At 37.7% G+C, this 18,297-nt stretch overlaps 2 protein-coding genes and 1 long non-coding RNA gene across 3 annotated transcripts; all 3 read right to left on the bottom strand.

Moving 5' to 3' along the window:
* Positions 1 to 2,337: 2,337 nt before the first annotated feature.
* Positions 2,338 to 3,779, bottom strand: LOC136424788 (uncharacterized). The gene is made up of 3 exons (XR_010753923.1): positions 3,650 to 3,779; positions 2,687 to 2,755; positions 2,338 to 2,408 (listed from the first exon to the last, which is right to left on the bottom strand). It is a non-coding gene; the product is annotated as an uncharacterized lncRNA (long non-coding RNA).
* Positions 3,780 to 4,368: 589 nt separating this feature from the next.
* On the bottom strand, positions 4,369 to 8,446 carry LOC136423985 (uncharacterized). The gene is made up of 6 exons (XM_066412385.1): positions 8,289 to 8,446; positions 7,782 to 7,874; positions 6,486 to 6,746; positions 5,079 to 5,144; positions 4,494 to 4,607; positions 4,369 to 4,385 (listed from the first exon to the last, which is right to left on the bottom strand). The coding sequence occupies exons 3-6, from the start codon at positions 6,685 to 6,687 to the stop codon at positions 4,369 to 4,371; spliced, it is 399 nt and encodes a 132-aa protein (XP_066268482.1). The 5' UTR covers positions 6,688 to 6,746; positions 7,782 to 7,874; positions 8,289 to 8,446.
* A 1,139-nt stretch (positions 8,447 to 9,585) lies between these two features.
* LOC136423984 (uncharacterized) lies at positions 9,586 to 16,577 on the bottom strand. Its single transcript, XM_066412384.1, has 6 exons — positions 16,092 to 16,577; positions 12,325 to 12,494; positions 11,246 to 11,366; positions 10,346 to 10,411; positions 9,909 to 10,016; positions 9,586 to 9,623 (listed from the first exon to the last, which is right to left on the bottom strand). Exons 1-6 carry the CDS (start codon positions 16,564 to 16,566, stop codon positions 9,586 to 9,588), a joined length of 978 nt encoding a protein of 325 aa, XP_066268481.1. The 5' UTR covers positions 16,567 to 16,577.
* Between the last annotated feature and the right edge of the window lie 1,720 nt (positions 16,578 to 18,297).

Raw genomic sequence — 18,297 nt, 5'->3', positions numbered from 1 at the left:
CCAGTTGATTGTCTTAAAATATAACATGTCCAAAGTATGAGCTTAACAAATTTATCATCAATTATGCAAAGGAGGCCCTTATTAGCATAATTTGATTCAACGATGTTCACATTCACATAATGTCCCGATGCCACAAAAAAGGATTAAATGTATGAAATTGCCGTCTTTTGCCAGTGTGGAATAATAGAAGTTACTCATTAAGTATGCAAATAAGGCCCACATTTGCATATTTTCTATCTATCAACAGTCCTCTCTTCCTCAGTAACAATTTGAATTGTCATATCATGGAACAAAGCGGATTTTTAAAGTTGCCTCATTAATTATGCAAATTAGAATCTGATTTGCATAATTATCGTCCAATCATACTAAGCATCACAAAAACTATCCAAATACCAAAAATCATGACCATCCATCAAGGCCATCATGTTATAGTATTTTTGCATTAATTATGCAAATGAGCTCTTCATTTGCATAGTTCATATCAAATAATATTTCTCTCTTCCTCAGTTACATATGTCACATGTTTCAGAGTCCTATCATGGAATTTGGCGGATGTATAAACTTTCCTAATTAATTATGCAAATTAGACACTGATTTGCATAAGACGTGTCTAATCATGTACATCATCACTCAAGCTATCTACCTACCAAAAATCATTACCATCCATCAAGCCCTTCTTGAGTTATTCCCTTTCAAAGTCAGACGCAAAACCTGCTCCTGCAGTTCCAAAAAAGCCGCTAGGGGGCCCAAACCCACACCCCTTACTCTCTGTCCAAAGATCTATCTACCACTCAAAAATGAGTTCCATATAGTATGTCCAGAACACGAGATATCAAAACAGGAAGTTCCGCTGCAGTACCGTAAGAAGCCGCTAGGGAGCCCAAAATCTCATCGTTTTTAGGTCTCATCAAAACCTACCAACATACCAAATACCAAGACAATCCATCAAGGCATTCTTGAGTTATCCTGTGCCACTACAAACAAACAGACAAACAGACAAACGCTACCCTCTGCATAACCTTCTCGGCGAAGGTAATAATACATCCACTGATGTAGTCTGAGTTGACAACAGTGGTCTAATATCTAATGCTTTATATGATCATATCATTCTATGACTTAAATATTCTCCAAGCAGAGGCTTCGATCGAGAGGGGTAGTTTTGTCCAGGATTTTTAACGTTAAAAATCCCGGACAAAACCACCCCTCTCGATTGAAGCCTGACTGCTTGGAGAATATGACTTAAGACCCTATCTTTGAAGCACAATAATGATTATCAAATGTTTAGTAATACTTTAACATCAGAACACCCTAACCATTACGCCAACGTGATCAACGCCACTATGTTTTCAATATACATGTAAGTGTAAAACTCACCATTCTTCTCCTCCACCTTGTCACTAGGTGGGTTTGGTAAGGAACTGACCAGCCTTTCCTCATCCTGGATTCTCTCTGGAGGCGGCAAAATAAGGAAAGACATTCACATGTCTCAGCATACTTTATACATTATACAACAGTGTTACACTTTTAATTGGCTGGGCAAGATTTGCAAACTCTTGACTCACAGAGCTACACACATACACACAGAGAAAACACACACACACACATACATACATACATACATACACACACATACACATACATATACACACACACACACACACACATGCATACACAGACCCGCACACACACAGACATGCAGTCACATATACACACACACATGCACACACGCACTGACTCACTCAGATACACATGCACTATTATCATGATAACACACAAAGCCCTGTTGAGGTCATCATCATCTTAACAACATTACAGCTCCACATTATGATGATGATGAACATACCTCAAGCAGATTTATCTGTAGTTTGTTTGGCAGGTACAGCTGGGTTGGTTTTCCCACTAGCTGCTGTAGCCGTCACCCTTCCAGTGTCAAAACTTGAGCTTCTGGTCATCATTATCGACTCATCCTTTGTATTTTCAGTGCAAGAGGCACTGATGGACCTCTGAACTGGTTTTTTTGTGGAACCTTTAAAAGAAACAAAAATAATTTAAGTTAGTTACTAATACTTAACAATTTGACATAACTAAACTTTGGTAGCAGCAGTTGGGTGTGTTTTTTGTGAGTACGTATGTGTGTTTGTTTGTGTGTGTGTCTGTTTGTGTACATGTATGTGTGTGTGGATGTGTGTGAGTGTGTGTGTGTGTGTGTGTGTGCGTGTGTGTGTGTGTGTTAAATAGCAGAACAAGAGCTTCAATCTCTAATTACTGTAACAGTTACAGTATGTGATCATGACATATCATGTAAAATGATTAAAACAATTATATCATAGACCACTTACGTGTAAGCTTTTGAGGAGTTAATCTCATTCTGAGGTCAGCAAGGAAACTTGGTTTCTTTTCTTTGTTGTCTGAAAAACAGAAAACCCAAAACAAAATATCATCAACTCATCTGTTAGAGACTAACACATAACACAACTTCAACAGATCACAAAAACATCAGAGGAGGAGGGGGGGGCATGTCATTTCCAACAACATTCAAACACATTCTAATGAACGTACTTGGCTATTCCGCAAAATACTGGGAATTAGAACTACCCACTGAGTTACACACCTAAGGTACAAGCATGCTAATCAAAAGTATGATGCCCATACATTTTTGTTTAGTGCCTGCGTGGTGTAATAATACCTGAATCTGCCTCACGGAGGCTGCGGCTACGAAACAACCCAGACAGGAAACGTTTCTTCTTTACTGGATCTGTAATAGATATTGTTAAGTATAATGTATACAGTAGAACAATAAAGTTAAAGGCAAACGTTGTTTACTGGATAACAACACAATAACTTTAAAAAAGAGGCTTAACAAGTTCTTTGTCATGATAATCAGCAAAATCTGTAACTGAATATCAATAATTATCACCAAAATATTAGGACCAGGAAGTGACTTTCTTGGATTCACACTAAAAAAACTCTAGATGTTTTCTGGGTTTCAAGTTTCTAGATGTTTCAAGTGGTACCAATTAAGTCTGAGCCTTTTATGAATAGCAGTGTACAGATACAAAAAGAGCTAACTACTGTAACAGTAGAACTGTTTTCTAGTTCAGTATTCTTAAAGGCACCCAGAGCATTTTATGAGGCTTCAAAACTGGAAATATTCTAGTTGCTGTAATCTTTATAAAATTGCCATTTAATGCCACTGTTTACCACATCTGCGTTCGGATTTCTGATCAAAACTTCCCAAAAGCGGCACAAAAATAAGCCACGTCATGGTGATCTTTTAGTTTCACGCGCCTAGTGTAAATAGACCGATACCATAGCCCCGCCCACCTCCGTCAAAACGTAGAAATGCAAAATCAAAACATAAAGATGCAAATAATTGACGGACATGCAGTCACTCTCTCATTGGTCAAACCGATAATTGTGATGGACAGTCAGGATCAGTCTATTAGAGCTTGGATTTTCTATCAGTTCTCACCACACAACGACATCATATCTTTGCTCGATATGTATGGTATTGTGTTATTGAAACTTACTATGACTTGTGTAGGAATGACTAGAAAATGTAGTAGTATTATTCAAGTTTCAAGCCTCTGATGATATAATGCTCTGGATGCCTTTAAAGAGAAATTACATGATGCACTGTCTTACTCACCACCCTGGCTGGGTTCCACACACGAGGGTCTGTCCAATTTCAGCATCTCTACCCCTTCTGAAATTGCCTGTACATCTGGGTTGATAGTAGCACTGTTCTGTACTGGGCTTTGTTCAGCCTGGTCATTTTGTAAGCCTGTAATAAAAGCCTTGTAAATTATTCACTTGCATCAGTCACTCCATCAGTACTGAGAATTTACTGTTTGGTACTGATAGATTACTGACAGTATAATTTCAGTAAATTTCAGTAAATCAGCTTTTACTGTCTTGCTTAAGCATTACTGCCGAGTACCTTTAAGTTAGTAAATATGCTTCTTTTACTCTTCTTTTACTGTCAGTACATGTACAGTACTGGAATTAATGTGGCAATTACTGATGTCAGACATTTATTGTTAGCCTCTGCTCAATTACTGTCAATTGGGTGTTTTTATAGATTTGGGAAATATACAAATGTGAACAGTCACTAATATAAGATTTAGCTTGCCTTGCACTGTGGCCACTGAGTACAATTGTATAGAGAAGGTTATGATCACTCAGAAGACTTAGAAAGCATCTTCACTCACTTTCGATATCATACCTATTCTAGCTGACAATCATACACAGCGTTCGACAAGTAAGTTTTAAAGTTTTCTTTGAATAGTCCCTTCTTTTAACTGTCCATTAATTTTACTAGTGGTTACTTGAGAGGGTCGGGAGGTCTTTGAATGTCTGAAAACACTCTTATAAGCCATGATTCACTGAAATGTAAATAAGGACAACAACATGGCAGTGGACACATGCAGAAATGACGTCACATGATGCAATCAAATTATCTGTAGTCAAAAGGACAGCACCAATAAACTCACCATGTACACCTTCTCTAGAAGATGGCTGTTCTTCTGGGCCTGGACCATCAGATACTGTTTTTTCCTCGGTGTTGGAAGACACTGGGGGTTTCTCAGCCGTGTTATCCTCAACTTCTAAAACAGGAATCACGAACTGAGAATCTCATAGTCTTAACAAATCCAAGATAATTCACTGTCTTACTCCTTCCTTTATACATACTAGACTTAGATGAATCAAAATGATGACATTACAATCTATTGAAGCATTTAAACTTACAAAATGTAATCCATACATAATCCTAAATCTCAAAAGCCATTATGTCAGCACCACAGAGTGACCTTAAGCTTATTTTCTAAGTAATGGTGAGCCCTTTAGAAATTAAGTATTTTGCAACCGATTCAGGGTTTAAATTTTGCCCAGCGTCTGTCTTTCTGTCATTTGACGGAATCTTTTTCTTATGACTGACTAACCTAAGGCCATTCCGTCAAATAAAAATTATGGAAAATATGAAAATCATGTCAGACGACACCAGCAGTTGAGGATGAAATTTCTAAATGACGGAAAGGAATCTAGAACTGGGCAAAACTCTGATCCAATTATACTACCTGCACCAGATTCAACTTGTCTTATATCTGGGGGTCCATCATGTTCAGGTGGGGCTGCTGTTGCACCTACAAATAAGGAGAAAAAAAATCATTATTTTCTTTTGCATTCAAACAAATGGTGGACATACTCATACTTTGTATCTAATTATAGATGCTAGATTTTTCTTCCGCCAAAAGAGTATGACGAGATTTCTACCTAGTTGTACTTCCAATCATGCTTATATAATATACATGTACTGTGATTCCAATTGAAGTCAATTTCAGCAATTTCTATCAATTGAAAGTGATACGTTTTAACAAGGACATTATCTTAAGTTATCTCTATATGATGTCCTTGCTTTTAAGAACTGTCATTGAAATCACTAAATATTAACAAACGATTGCTGTAATTTTTACCTACATTGTACAATTGTAATGGACAAAGTTACATGCTAACGATTGTCTAGGCTTCAGAGAGGATGGCTGATAAAAATCTTTTTATTTGTTTGCCTCCAAATTGATCAGACTGGTAAGCAGATGATGTCTAACGCTCTCACAATCCGTAACTATCATAACTAACAACCAACCTATGGTCACTGTGAGTTGTGCAAAATGATTTTTAGGTGCAAACTTACGTCTTACATTTTTCAACACTGTGACTTTTATTTTCAACAATTTCAATAAAGGTTTTCATGAGGCAAACCTTATGTGCAAGGCACTGAATGACATCAACAATTAATCTTTTTAGTCAGACTCACAAAAAAAGGTAAGAATTGTATTCAATAATATCATGCAAAACATTCCAAAATTAAACACAAGTGAAAGACTAATGATTATTATAAATTAAAACAATCACACTTAAGATTCTCAAGTGCCAAGATTCCTATTTAGTTTAGACCTGCTCTCACTGGTAGTTGCAAGCATCTGATGGTGCCCAATATACTGATAGTCAAGTAAATCTTGGAGCAGCTATGAACTAACATGATGTCATCCATTCCAGGCCATTTTGCCACAAGATCCATAATGAAGATCTTAACTTAATATTCACCAGAATGATTTTAGTTTTTATAATCTAAGGCCATACAAATTTGATTTCTGGATGATTTCATACTAATTCTTTTTTTTTCCAAAAGAATCAGCTTGCTTCTATTGATCCACAACAATGCCCACAAAAAGGCAGAAGGCAGCAAATTCTGCAAATAGCGAAGCTCTTAATAAAACTTAAATAATAGAGTGAACGTGCATTTTTTTTTTCATCATGGAACTACATGTCAAAAATCTGCATGAGGTTCTGTATAAAAACAAAACAAATGGATGGAAACTTTTCCCTTAAAAGATTTCTGAAGGATGTCATCCATCAAAATCAAATTTGAATGGCCTGTCACCATCACATTAGGCATTGATTTTACTCTGAGGGTCATTTCTTACAGTCTTCTTCAAACTGCTGCATGTCAACGGGTCTGTCGTTGTTCTGATCATTGCTCGTGTCTTGCGGAGTACCTAGTTGGCTGCCCGCTGCTGGCGTTGGTTCTTCCACATTGGGGGTCTCAATCTCCTCTTCCTCTAAGTTCTCCTCCCCAACATCTGTTTGTGACACTTGTATGGAGTTACTGTCCCCGACCTGAACCATCTCGGTGTTTGTGATATAGATGTTCCGGATGTTGTAGTTCACTATGACGTTCCGCGTCCCTGTCAAGTTTCAGGGTTTGAAAAATTGTAACATTTTTTGTTCAGCCATGGCCGTTGGAACCTGGGATGAAACCTAGTACGTAGTTTTTCCTTGTGTCCTGTTGCTGTCACCTGTTGTCTTGTACATTAACATCAATTTGTAACTTCATAATCTGTGGTTGCCTCAAACCACATTTGGTTGCCAAAGAAGGTCAGACAACCTTCTGGGGGGGGGGGAGGTCAAATGCTGAGTTTGCAATACCTCAATGACAAAGATTCCCATCAATGAATTTCAGTCAAGGTCCAAACAAAAAATTGGTGACGGCAACTGTCATAATTCTGCCGGGTACTCCAAGACCACCACAATTGAAAATAACGGTGATTTTGAAGAGATCTACTTAATATGCAGCATCATTAATCCTGAATGTATGCAAACTGCAGACATCAACTTAATAATAGTAATAGGTGATCAACACTTAATTGAGATTAGTCCTTGATAACACCGTTTTCATTGTGGCGGTCTAAGGGTACCTGATGATATTATGAGAGTTGCCATCAATCCTCAATTTACACCCTAATCCAGTACTGTAACAGTCAATGATGCATTTAATGGCTTTTACACTTACTCATGTCTACGATGTCAAATAGCACCTAATTCAAATGATTCTCTAACAATGGGAGCTAATAGCTTGCACACCTTACAATACAGCTTGAAATGTAAAGAGGCAACTTGACAAGTCAGCACAATATACTCTTTGGCAGACATCTTAGTTGAATGCTAATCAAGAGCAAGGCCAATTTGAGCCAGAAACTATACCAGTATACTGAGTGATCCTTACTTTCAACTAAAATTTGTTGCAGTTACTCATTGACAAATGCTTTCGATCTTCATTTTGAAAGAATTTAGGTGCCAAGCAATCCCTCAAATAAAAATGATCCTAAGCCAAATCCAGACTGCCTGTTAGTAAGAGTTTCAATCTACATGAAATTGAAGGTATTCATTGAGCCAATGCCAATAAAAACACAAACTTTTACATGCATTGTATTTGAACTGACCTTGCTCCAAAGTAACAGGCTGAGATCTTTCTGCAGCATCTGAGAGTTTCTCTTCACTATTTTCTGGAGGTTCAACTGCATTGTTGTCAACTTCTACATTAAGAAGAAAATGGTTCATAAGTTGGACTGTAATAACATTTTTTCAAATATGTTTTTCTGAAAATTAATGTAAAGTTCAGAGTTATTAATGGATAATACAAAAGAGTTGGGCAAAAACTCTCTAACATTCAAATCTAAAAAGTAACAAAAACTATGAGGACAAAAAATACATTATAACTTTTATAAGTGTTTATTTGTTGAATAGAGCCTAATTACCAAACTTGTAAGGGTTGAATAAAGTATACAAAATATATTTTCAAAAGTCAATAATCAATATTCAAATGTTGTCATATCTTACTAATAGTAAATTACCCATTTTTTTGCTAATGTCAAATCTAGGAAGGAGAAAAATGATGATAGTTATGATTACATATGATAACAATAATGACTATAATTATATAGACTGACCGGGTTCTGGTGAAAGTTGGACTTCTTCAGTTTCTTTCAGCTCATCTTCAAAAGTGTTGGGAGCTTCTGTTGCATTGTTCACAACGGGCTGAGATCCTTCTGCACTACCTGACTGGCTTTCCTCAATAGTTTCTGGAGCTTCAGTTCCATTGTTGTCAACTTCTACATTGACAAGGGAAAAAGTTCATTATCTATTATCATTTTTAGTCCATTTTTTGTTCAGATTTTCTTTTTTCTGAAAATAAATGATAAGATCAGAGTTATAGATGGACAATACAAAAGAGGAATTGGGCAAAAATAATAATATTCATGATTATGTGATATATCATGATAATAAAAGAAATGATGTATTCACTGACCAGGTTCTGTGGAAAGTTGGACTTCTTCAGTTTCTGTCAGCTCGCCCTCATCACTGTTGGGAGCTTCAGTTGCATTGTTCACAGCTTCTACAAAAAGAAACGAAAGCCAGATGTTTTGCTGCAGTACCATAAGAAAGCCGCAAGGAGATCCAATCATTGAATTAAATTTTGTCCTTACTTTTATGTACCCACATGCAAAATACCATAAAGATTTAGCCAGAACTTCTTGAGTTATTCTGGCCACAAGTAAGAATAGAAAACACAATTACCTTTGCCAGAAGGTTATATTTTCAGTTGTGCCATGGTGGATTCACTAGTACTGGGTTGGCTGTTGTCTGAGTGTGTTTGTATGTATAAACAGTGTAACTCCAGAAGCTGTGGATGGGTCTTCATGATATTTATCGAAGTATCGAAGTATAGTAGGTACACTCCATAGTAAGCCTTGATCATCTGGCGAAGGTTATTCATTGTGTTCGTGGAACTCAAGTTAACGGTATAAGGCCACACCAATTTAATTTCTTGGTTAACAGATTTTTTTTTAAACTTTAGCACAAAGACATCATTAAAACAAAAGGCTGGGGTGAAAACTTGCACCTGACCCTGTTCACTCCCTGATACTGTGCGCACCAAAGTACAAACTTTCCTCTGAGATTCTGTTTTCATGTTGATTTTCCAATCTAGCATTTTTTTTTAGAATTCCCTTAACCAAGAAATTAAATTGGTGTGGCCTAAGTTATAATATTTGAATCTGACCTGACTCTTGTGGTTGGGCCTCTTCTGAGTGAACTGTTAGATTTTCAGAAACGTTGGGAGCCTTGTCAGTTTCATCTGCATTTCTTTGGACTTCTACAAAAACAAAATGAATGGATTAGATATTAGATTATAATGCATTAAAAGAATATTCAATGAATACCGAGTACATTTCTAACTATTCAACTTTAAGTTTTTGCAGTGGTTTGGGGTTTGCGGTGAAGCACTGCAAAAACAGAGAACAAAAAAACGACGGTGACTCCCAAAATGTCAGATTTCAGTTTATGGATCTAAATTTTAACGATACCTTGCTCCAAAGGAATGCGCTGAGATCCTTCTGCACTATCTGACAGGTTTTCTTCACTATTTTCTGGGGGTTCAGCTACATTGTTGTCAACTTCTACATTGACAAGGGAAAAGGTTCATTAGTGACTGTTTTAAAACTTTGTCTCAACTTCCCCTGGTCTAGTGCATGGAGACAATAACAAGCATGTTTTATAGTTGAACTAACCTGACTCTGAGAGAATTTCAGGTGTTTGGGCCTCTCCTGTGTTGACGGTCAGGTTTTCTTCAACAGCATTGGGAGCCTCAATAATTTCATCTGCATTACTTTGGACTTCTACAAAAACAGAATGAGTGGATTAGATATTACAATAAATTATTCTATTATATATTATGGTGTATTATTAAAAAATTCACTGAATACCAAGATTTCAAACTACATGTACATTGTATTCAAGGCTACTTTTTATTGATTAAAATTCATTCTTTTTGACGGATCAAAAATGAAACAAGCTTGGTTGAAATCGATTGATTGTTAAATTCAATTTGACATCTTTCTCGTCTATTATCAAACATTAATTTATATCACACATTTGAATATATTAAAGAAAGGATACAAATCATACGCAAATGTGATATATATTCACACTGTGGCTCAAAACTTACCACAAGTTGTTGTTTGTCGCTGAATGGGAGTCATGGAAGGGGGTTCCTGTGTGACTTGTGTCCTCACTGTATAAAACATCATGCATTTAGACAGGGTCATTTTATAATCAGGTTAGGGCAAATTATAGAAGTTTTATAATACATTTGTTAACAAGGCTTTAAAGCACAGTGGTATATCTTATGATTAAAGAATTGGTTGTTTCCACCGCGTTAAACCAAAAATGTCTAGGAAACTATACTGTACAGTCATGTATGTTTGCATACAGGCTAAACAAATTTAAAATCATCTCTAGGACACTCCAATTTTTTGTTGTTGCTTCTCGGAATAGCCTCTCCTGTTTTTCCCATTTTGAAAAAAAAAAATTGGATCGCTATTCCCATTCCCAAATTTTTACTCACGAATTTACTATTTGTTCAGTTGTAAAACTCAATAAGCTACCAAAATAGACTATAAAGACCTGCACATACCTAAAGTGTGGTCACATTTTATCATAAGTTACAATTTTTCATTTATCAAAACTATTTCTCAATATCAATCCATATATTACATGGCAAAAGGTAATTTTGTTACTTAGATTATAGTACTAGATCAAAGAAAGGGGTACATTGCATAAAATGAGCCATACAAAGCTAAACTTGAATAATCCAATATGTAAACCCTTATCTCCACAGACTATTTGCAAACAATTTTGTTCTTAAATCCGAGAATCAACAAATAAAATTGGTGTGGCCCTAGGATTATGTTAAGTGACTCATATGTCTCAAAAGGGATGATAATGAAGGAACAAGCAATTTTGGTTATTTGTTTGTTTGTTTCTTAAAGTTTTTAAAGGGAGGAAAAAACAGGTGCTTAACAATAAAACAACAACACAACATGAAATATATAAATAAATGCCTTACCCATACTCTGTGGTGGTAGGTCAGCTACTTGAAGAGGCGTAGTGGCAGACATTTCCAGGACTCTGTCTAATATAGCAACAGTCGCCTCTGGTCCATGCCGCAACCTCCAACACTCTACAGTCTGTGAATGGTAGGAGGTGCATATCGTAAAACTTAACATGTTAGCATTGCTTTTATTTTTGCTGTGACCTCACTAGTGAAATCATGATACCATGAACATGTGTTTCCATTGCATTACCGTTAAAGGAAACTAAAAGCTATGGTCGGGAATCCTACTATACTATGCTAAATATACCCAAAAGTCAAGTCTCAATTGACATTACATTAGTCCCTCATAATTTACCACTATATTATCAATTTGAAAATAACGCCTTAAACCTCCGCCCTTTGACCCCAACTGCCTCGTGATATCAGAGGTCGGAGCACCCTTCTTGCAAGCCTGATCGCATGCCGCACAAACAAAATGGTAGGACCTCTGACGTCTTGAGCGGTTGGGGTCAAAGGGCGGCGGTTTATGGCACGATTTTCCAATTAATAATATAGTGGTAAATTATGACGGACTAATGTAAAGTCGATGGAGACTTGACTTTTGGGTACATTTAGCATAGTAAAGTAGGATTCCCGACCATACCTTTAATTTTAGTTTCCTTTAAGTTTCCAATGGCAACACACCCCCATTTGGGGGCGATTGCAGATCAGACAAGAGGACCTGAAACCTTTGAGAGAAATCCCCATCAGCGTATGTAACATGATATACTACTTAATTGAGTACCTCAACCATTAAGTTTTTTAAAAACTCCAATCTCCTCCCATACTTCAAAATAAAGTCCCCGGGAAAATAAATGCTTTTTTTAACAGTAAGTTTAATGGAGAGTTTTTAAACTAGCAGGGGGTCAGGAGACAAGTGGGACAGCATGATAATTGATTGACATGCAATAATACCATGTAATTGTTAATCCATAGAGCACATTGGGAGCTCTGGTTCTGATTGGTCCAGCCATCCCCAATTTTTGGACACCCTGTCTATATATCCTAGCTTAAAGTCTGTATAACTGTTCTATAAAATTTTGATGGTGTACCTCTATCAGCATGGCCTTGTGTCCTCCATATTCTTGTTTGATGTCTTCCAGGACTTCTTCAGGTATCTCTAGTCCAGTTGCCACCTCAGTGACAGCTCTCTCTGTATATCTCTGTCTGCCCATCGTGTCGACCCTCTGTCGAATCTGCCTCTGTGTGATGGTGTCCGGGCCTAAAAGTGTTGTGATTAAAGAATATTTGGAAAATTAATACAAAAATTTCATTCAATAACTACATTATCATTTCAAAATTGGTGGGTACTCATTTGCATCTTTGTTCCAATTCACTCAGTGGACTTTTGGAAGACTTTAAAAACAATGCTGTTTATGGCTTTAAAGGCAACCTAAGCAATATAAGGGCGCTGAAAGTCATATATTCAAAATCAATTTTTATTTTATTTCTATCCATAGTAAGTTTAGAGGACACTATCCCATTGTATATCGACCATCATGGAGCAAAAATGTGATGTCGTTGTGCTGTGGGAACTCATTGAAAATCTGAGCACTTGAAGGCCAGCCATCATTTCAAATCTTCCGAACATGCACGATTCTGACCGATAAGTCCCGAACGCTTCCGAGAAAATAATCACGTGGTCATGGCTCAATGTGCTTGGGCATTGTGACGTCACGCTGCCGGAAGTTACCGAAGATTGTCGACAGAAAACGGTTACGGCTGGATTCTGGGCTGATTTTTTGGGGGACCCAATAAATAAAATACTCCTTTTGTGGCTTGATTCTGTACTATTTTTAAACGCCCAAAGTATGAAATAATGATGCAGATGTGCTAATATAGGGAAGTAAATGTAAACAGAAAACAGAATTGCTTTCCCCAGAATATTTTAAGTTTTACCCCCTGAAATCGCTTAGGGCACCTTTACTAAACAAGCAAAACAAATTCAAATTCATCCTATACCATCAGGGCACTGAATTCTTAATGCTATAAAATTGGAGATGTGGGGGGTATTTCCACATATGTACAGGGGTTGAACATGCACTCCAAAGAAACAAGAGCTTTTCAAAAAGCTGGCGTTTCGGCTACGTTTATGAGTGTGAATTGTCTTTTCCCTTTACTTGAAGTAAAATCTGCCAGAGAAAGTCACTCAAGGGCTGTTCAGTCTATAAGAAAAATTGTCATTTTGGGAAATGAGTACTGTTTTAATAGAGAAAGGCAGATTGGGGAAAGCAATTTTGAAGTTACGTCACTTAACTTAAGTGCTTTTGAAAAAGCTGGTCTTGGCCTACAACTTGTACTTATTTGTAAAATGTACAATAGGCTCATTATAAAAGCTATCAATGTAATTATGTACATGGCACGCAATAAAACATAAAATTTGAAAAAGCACCATTGAATCATCAGCACTATGGTAATAAAGTGAAATAGAAGTTCATAACAGCTAAGGTTCTATCTAAAATGACTACCAAATGTCAAACAAGTCAACAGCTACCTCATCCGTATTATTCTGGTTTCCGCATTTACAACATTTCTTCCTTATTTTTCTGGGTAATTTTGCTAAAATTCATGAAAATTCCCATAGTTTTGTGCCGAGCGGCGCCACTTTCCACGTCCGTGTTGTCTGAATGAAGTCGATACTGAACAATGGAGCATTTGCTACTGTAACAAAGGATCGCTGTTTTGCAAACAACATCAAGAGCCTCTGTTTACATCGGGGATAGAAGTTTAGTGGCGAGTGTTTTGCAAGAATCATCTTACCGCGCATAGGAGCCGCTGCACGGTATTTTCCATTACAATGAACAGAAAAATTCGAATGCCGGGGTTGGAATCTGTGAAGTCCTGTTCATAAGACAAAGGCCTTGTATATATTAAATGAATATTTAAAAATAACAAATATAAAATATTTCTTTATTTATTAATGAAAAAAAATGAAAAAATGATATTCATAAATATGATATTGATAGATTAATATAATATCAATATATATTTTTGATATTCAATATCTAAAAAGAAAAAAAAATCCATGGACGGACACGAACCCGGAACTTCTGGGTCCGAAGTGCTTCGCGTTGCCAGATGGGCTAAGCTGCGGTACGTAACCCGTCTCTCTGTACGTAATGCTATAACCTCACTATATGGTATCATTTATGTCGATTTTTGGTCGTTTTCTTGACGAAATCATTTTTTTTTTCTTCTGCAATCTTGTGGAATAGATGTAATATGGTCATTTTTCAGGATATCAAAGTCCGAAACCACAATGCAATGATATTTCCGAACAGTTGTAGCAGTTACATGCGGTCGCCCGCCTGTGTGTCATGCAAATCTAGCCTGCCTGCCTTTTCGTGCTCCCTTGCCATATAAGGCAACGGCTATACAAGGATTTGGGGTCCCCCGAAAGTGCGAAATGGAACGAAATGGAACGAAATGGAACGAAATGGAACGAAATGGAACGAAATGGAACGAAATGGAACGAAATGGAACGAAATGGAACGAAATGGAACGAAATGGAACGAAATGGAACGAAATGGAATGAAATGGAACGAAATGGAATGAACTAAAACACATGTAACATTATGAGGCAATTAACGCAAGCGTAATTTCATTATTCATACAGCGTGTTTGCGTGTTGCAAATGGAGCCCCGCATGCAAATGAACCGCACCGGAACTGTGCACGTGGGCGCGCTACCGACAGGTTGAATCAAACTCCGACTTCCTAGTTTTATTTACATACGGTTTTAGTCCATAACTAGTACGTAGCATATGCATATATGCGCAACAACGATTTTTATACAACCAATTGTTCGGCTGGTCGGCTGTCGGAGAAAGGACCCCTCCTTATAAAGATATGCAAATAAAGCTCTGCGCTGCGTCACCAATCTGACATTTCACACTCCATTCAATCACGGACGTGGACTGGGAACTACCTCTGGAGAAATTTCTGCTTCCTTGTTCACGACAAAACAAAGGGACGGTGTGAACGAGCAGGACATGTATTTCACGGTTCACACAACACGCAAACACGCTGTGTAAATAATGAAATTACGCTTGCCTCATGCCCTCTTGGTGAATTACGAGATGCAATGTTACCACCAACTTCTGTATAATCTAGTCCTTACTTCGATACTCACTTCCGTTAGCTTGTCTTCCCTGCTTTTCTCAGCAGTTCATTTGCAGGTAGTTGGTAAAGTCAAGGAAGAGCGGCCGAGCTCTTTGCACGCGGCGCCCCCATTTTCAGGGATCCGGAGGAATCTAGCCACAAAAAACGCGGCAAAAACGTTGTATTTAATATTATCAAATAGATTCAAGAAATAAAACACGTTATATGATGTATTTACTTCCTGTTCCGATCTACTGTGAATGTTACAACGTTCCTAATATTTCTCTATCTCCAGGTATTTCATTTCATAATGTTACATATGTTTTAGTTCGTTCCATTTCGTTCCATTTCGTTCCATTTCGTTCCATTTCGTTCCATTTCGTTCCATTTCGTTCCATTTCGTTCCATTTCGTTCCATTTCGCACTTTCGGGGGACCGAGGATTTGGGAACGTATTGCCATATAAGGTCTTCTGGTGTGCGACACAGTGTTGAACCAAACAGCATGCCAGCATGCATCGAGCATGCATCGAAGGTAAAAGCCAGGACATTGCGTTCCGGCGCGAAGGCGCCGAAACGCAAAAAGTATTAAGAAAAAAGTCTTTAGAACAATGCTTAGAGTACAGTGTGTTGTGATCTATAAGACATATACATGTATATAGTACATAACACATATTAGTATTACTTTCATAAGACAGAAAATATCTTAAAGAAATGTCACCTGGCAGTTTGCTGAGTGATCTGTACAAGTGTCTGTGGAACCCTCTCTTCTCAGGACACAGAATACTGAAGTCACTCAGGAGAAATGGTTTCTGAAAATTCCCCTCTTCCATCCCAAACATGACGGGAATAAGTCTCCTCTTCATCTTTGTGTCGTGGCTTTCCAAGATTCTCGCAAGGAACGTGCCCATCCTAAATTCTACGCCATCTTCTAGGTTTTCGTTCATTCGTTCAAGTACGTCCGGAGAAAGGAAGACTACGGCGTGGCGACTGTCGTGAAACGACTGTTTGAAACGTTTCATCTGTTCGCCGTGGCCGTCGCGGTGTGGATCGCACACGGAAAAACCCCATCTGTTGTGCTCGAGTTTGTCTCTATACGTTTGTATGTCCGACTTTCTTGGGTCTGATTCATCGTAATACACGGCAGTGTCATAGATGAAACTACCGTTTGGGTTGGTTGGGCCGTTGTCCGCCATTATGGTTTACATTTCTGAAATCAAGACAAAAATTGACATCTTTACATAAGATTGGGTATCAAAGCTTCATTTTCAAACTTGTTCATGGTATACAACATTAGGAACTGTTCAACCCTTGTCCTGCAGGAGTCTGAGTGACCGAAGGGCCCATATATATATAACTGCAGATTACTGAGCCTCTATGTGGGTCCCGTGTATGTACGGGTTGGGGGTATTTTTCAGCGGAGATTTACCGCAGCGAAACGCACCGATTGTGGAAGTAACTATGCCACAGTAGCATAGAGAGAGTCAAGGATAATACAGTTTATAATGATAAAATTGCGTTAAAAAAACGCCAGCAGGACAAGGGTTAATATAACATTTCAGCTTAGTAACCTTCTTGCAGTCCCCTCCAATTAATGATTTGGGTAACTTGTCGTTATGCAGTACAAAGCTATCACTGTATAAAGCATTTCTTTTCACTGCTTTTGTTATCTCGTATCACTAGATTAAAAGTTGTAGATTGCTTTCTTATCAGGCTCTTCAAATTCATTTGGAAAAAAGAGTTCAATGTAACATGTAATATGCAACAAGACTTGTCAAGATGTTAACGTTACAATAGCAGTAGCCTGGTAGCCTTTCCCTAACGGCCAGCCTGGTGTTTTCTATAAACCCCTGCCTACCAAGAAAAGCCTACATGACAACAGCTATATGAAAGGGGTTAGAAATTTCTTGTCACTGCCTCTTCACTGTGACAAGACACTTAAGACGATTGTTGGATCCTTATCGAAGGAAAAAGTCTTCTTCACGATTGTAACACTTACAGTACCTGGCGGGTGACTCATCGTAGGCACTCGGGGAATATCCGGCTAAAAATAGATTTGCGTTTCAATACAAATATTGCACTAGCAAAGCTTGTAGAACTGATAACTAACCTTGCAACACGCCGTGTGATAGTTCAAACATATGTCCATCTATGCCATTTTGCTCCAACGGCCAGGAAAGCGGTGAAACCTGGAATTTTTACCTAAAAACACCTGAAACACAACATCGGCCTAACCCGGAAGTTTCCTTAGTTTCACTTCGTAGAGAAGCGGAGCATCATGGGGAAAACGGGCGAATCTACTTTAGCACAGGGGGGTTAAGTTTCACAAAATATCATCAGAAAAATATTAAACAGTTACAAGTACATGGTTATAAGTTACAAAGTGTTGGGGAATGAATTACTTAGTAGATGAACAAAGTTATTACAAATACAACTTATGGACTCATATATGTCTCCGAGTCCATGGCGCGCCCAACTCCAAGCCCATGGATCAAAAGCCCCGCTCTGGCGGTTCATTATGTTATTGCAGGACGCTGTAGTAATCTCCAACTATCGCTAGACGTCCCCACTGCCACGTTGAATTATCAACTATTAACACTTGCTATGGTTATGATAAAACAAATTATTATGTCGGCAGACTAATCAATAACCATCAAAAGCCATTTGAAATAAACTTGAATAAAACAATATTAGAAACACTATATGACTAGTCCAAATAAAGTTATTTTGTTAACGTTATGAGTAAATAACATTCTTGCTTTAATAATTTTTCCGGAAATAAAGATGTACTGCAGATGTATGATATTATCTTTTATACGTAATTTGACGTCTTTCTAGTGCGTGTACTTTCTCTTTTTAAAATATTTTCCCTCCTAACATCTGCTTGGAGATTACCAACAACCAAGCCTTGGTGTAACAGGCAACAT

The sequence above is a fragment of the Branchiostoma lanceolatum genome, chromosome 18 (genome assembly GCF_035083965.1).
Source record: "Branchiostoma lanceolatum isolate klBraLanc5 chromosome 18, klBraLanc5.hap2, whole genome shotgun sequence".
Classification (NCBI taxonomy): Eukaryota; Metazoa; Chordata; class Leptocardii; order Amphioxiformes; family Branchiostomatidae; genus Branchiostoma; species Branchiostoma lanceolatum.
Note: the sequence above shows the minus strand (reverse complement) of the source record. Positions and strands in the feature narration are given on the sequence as shown.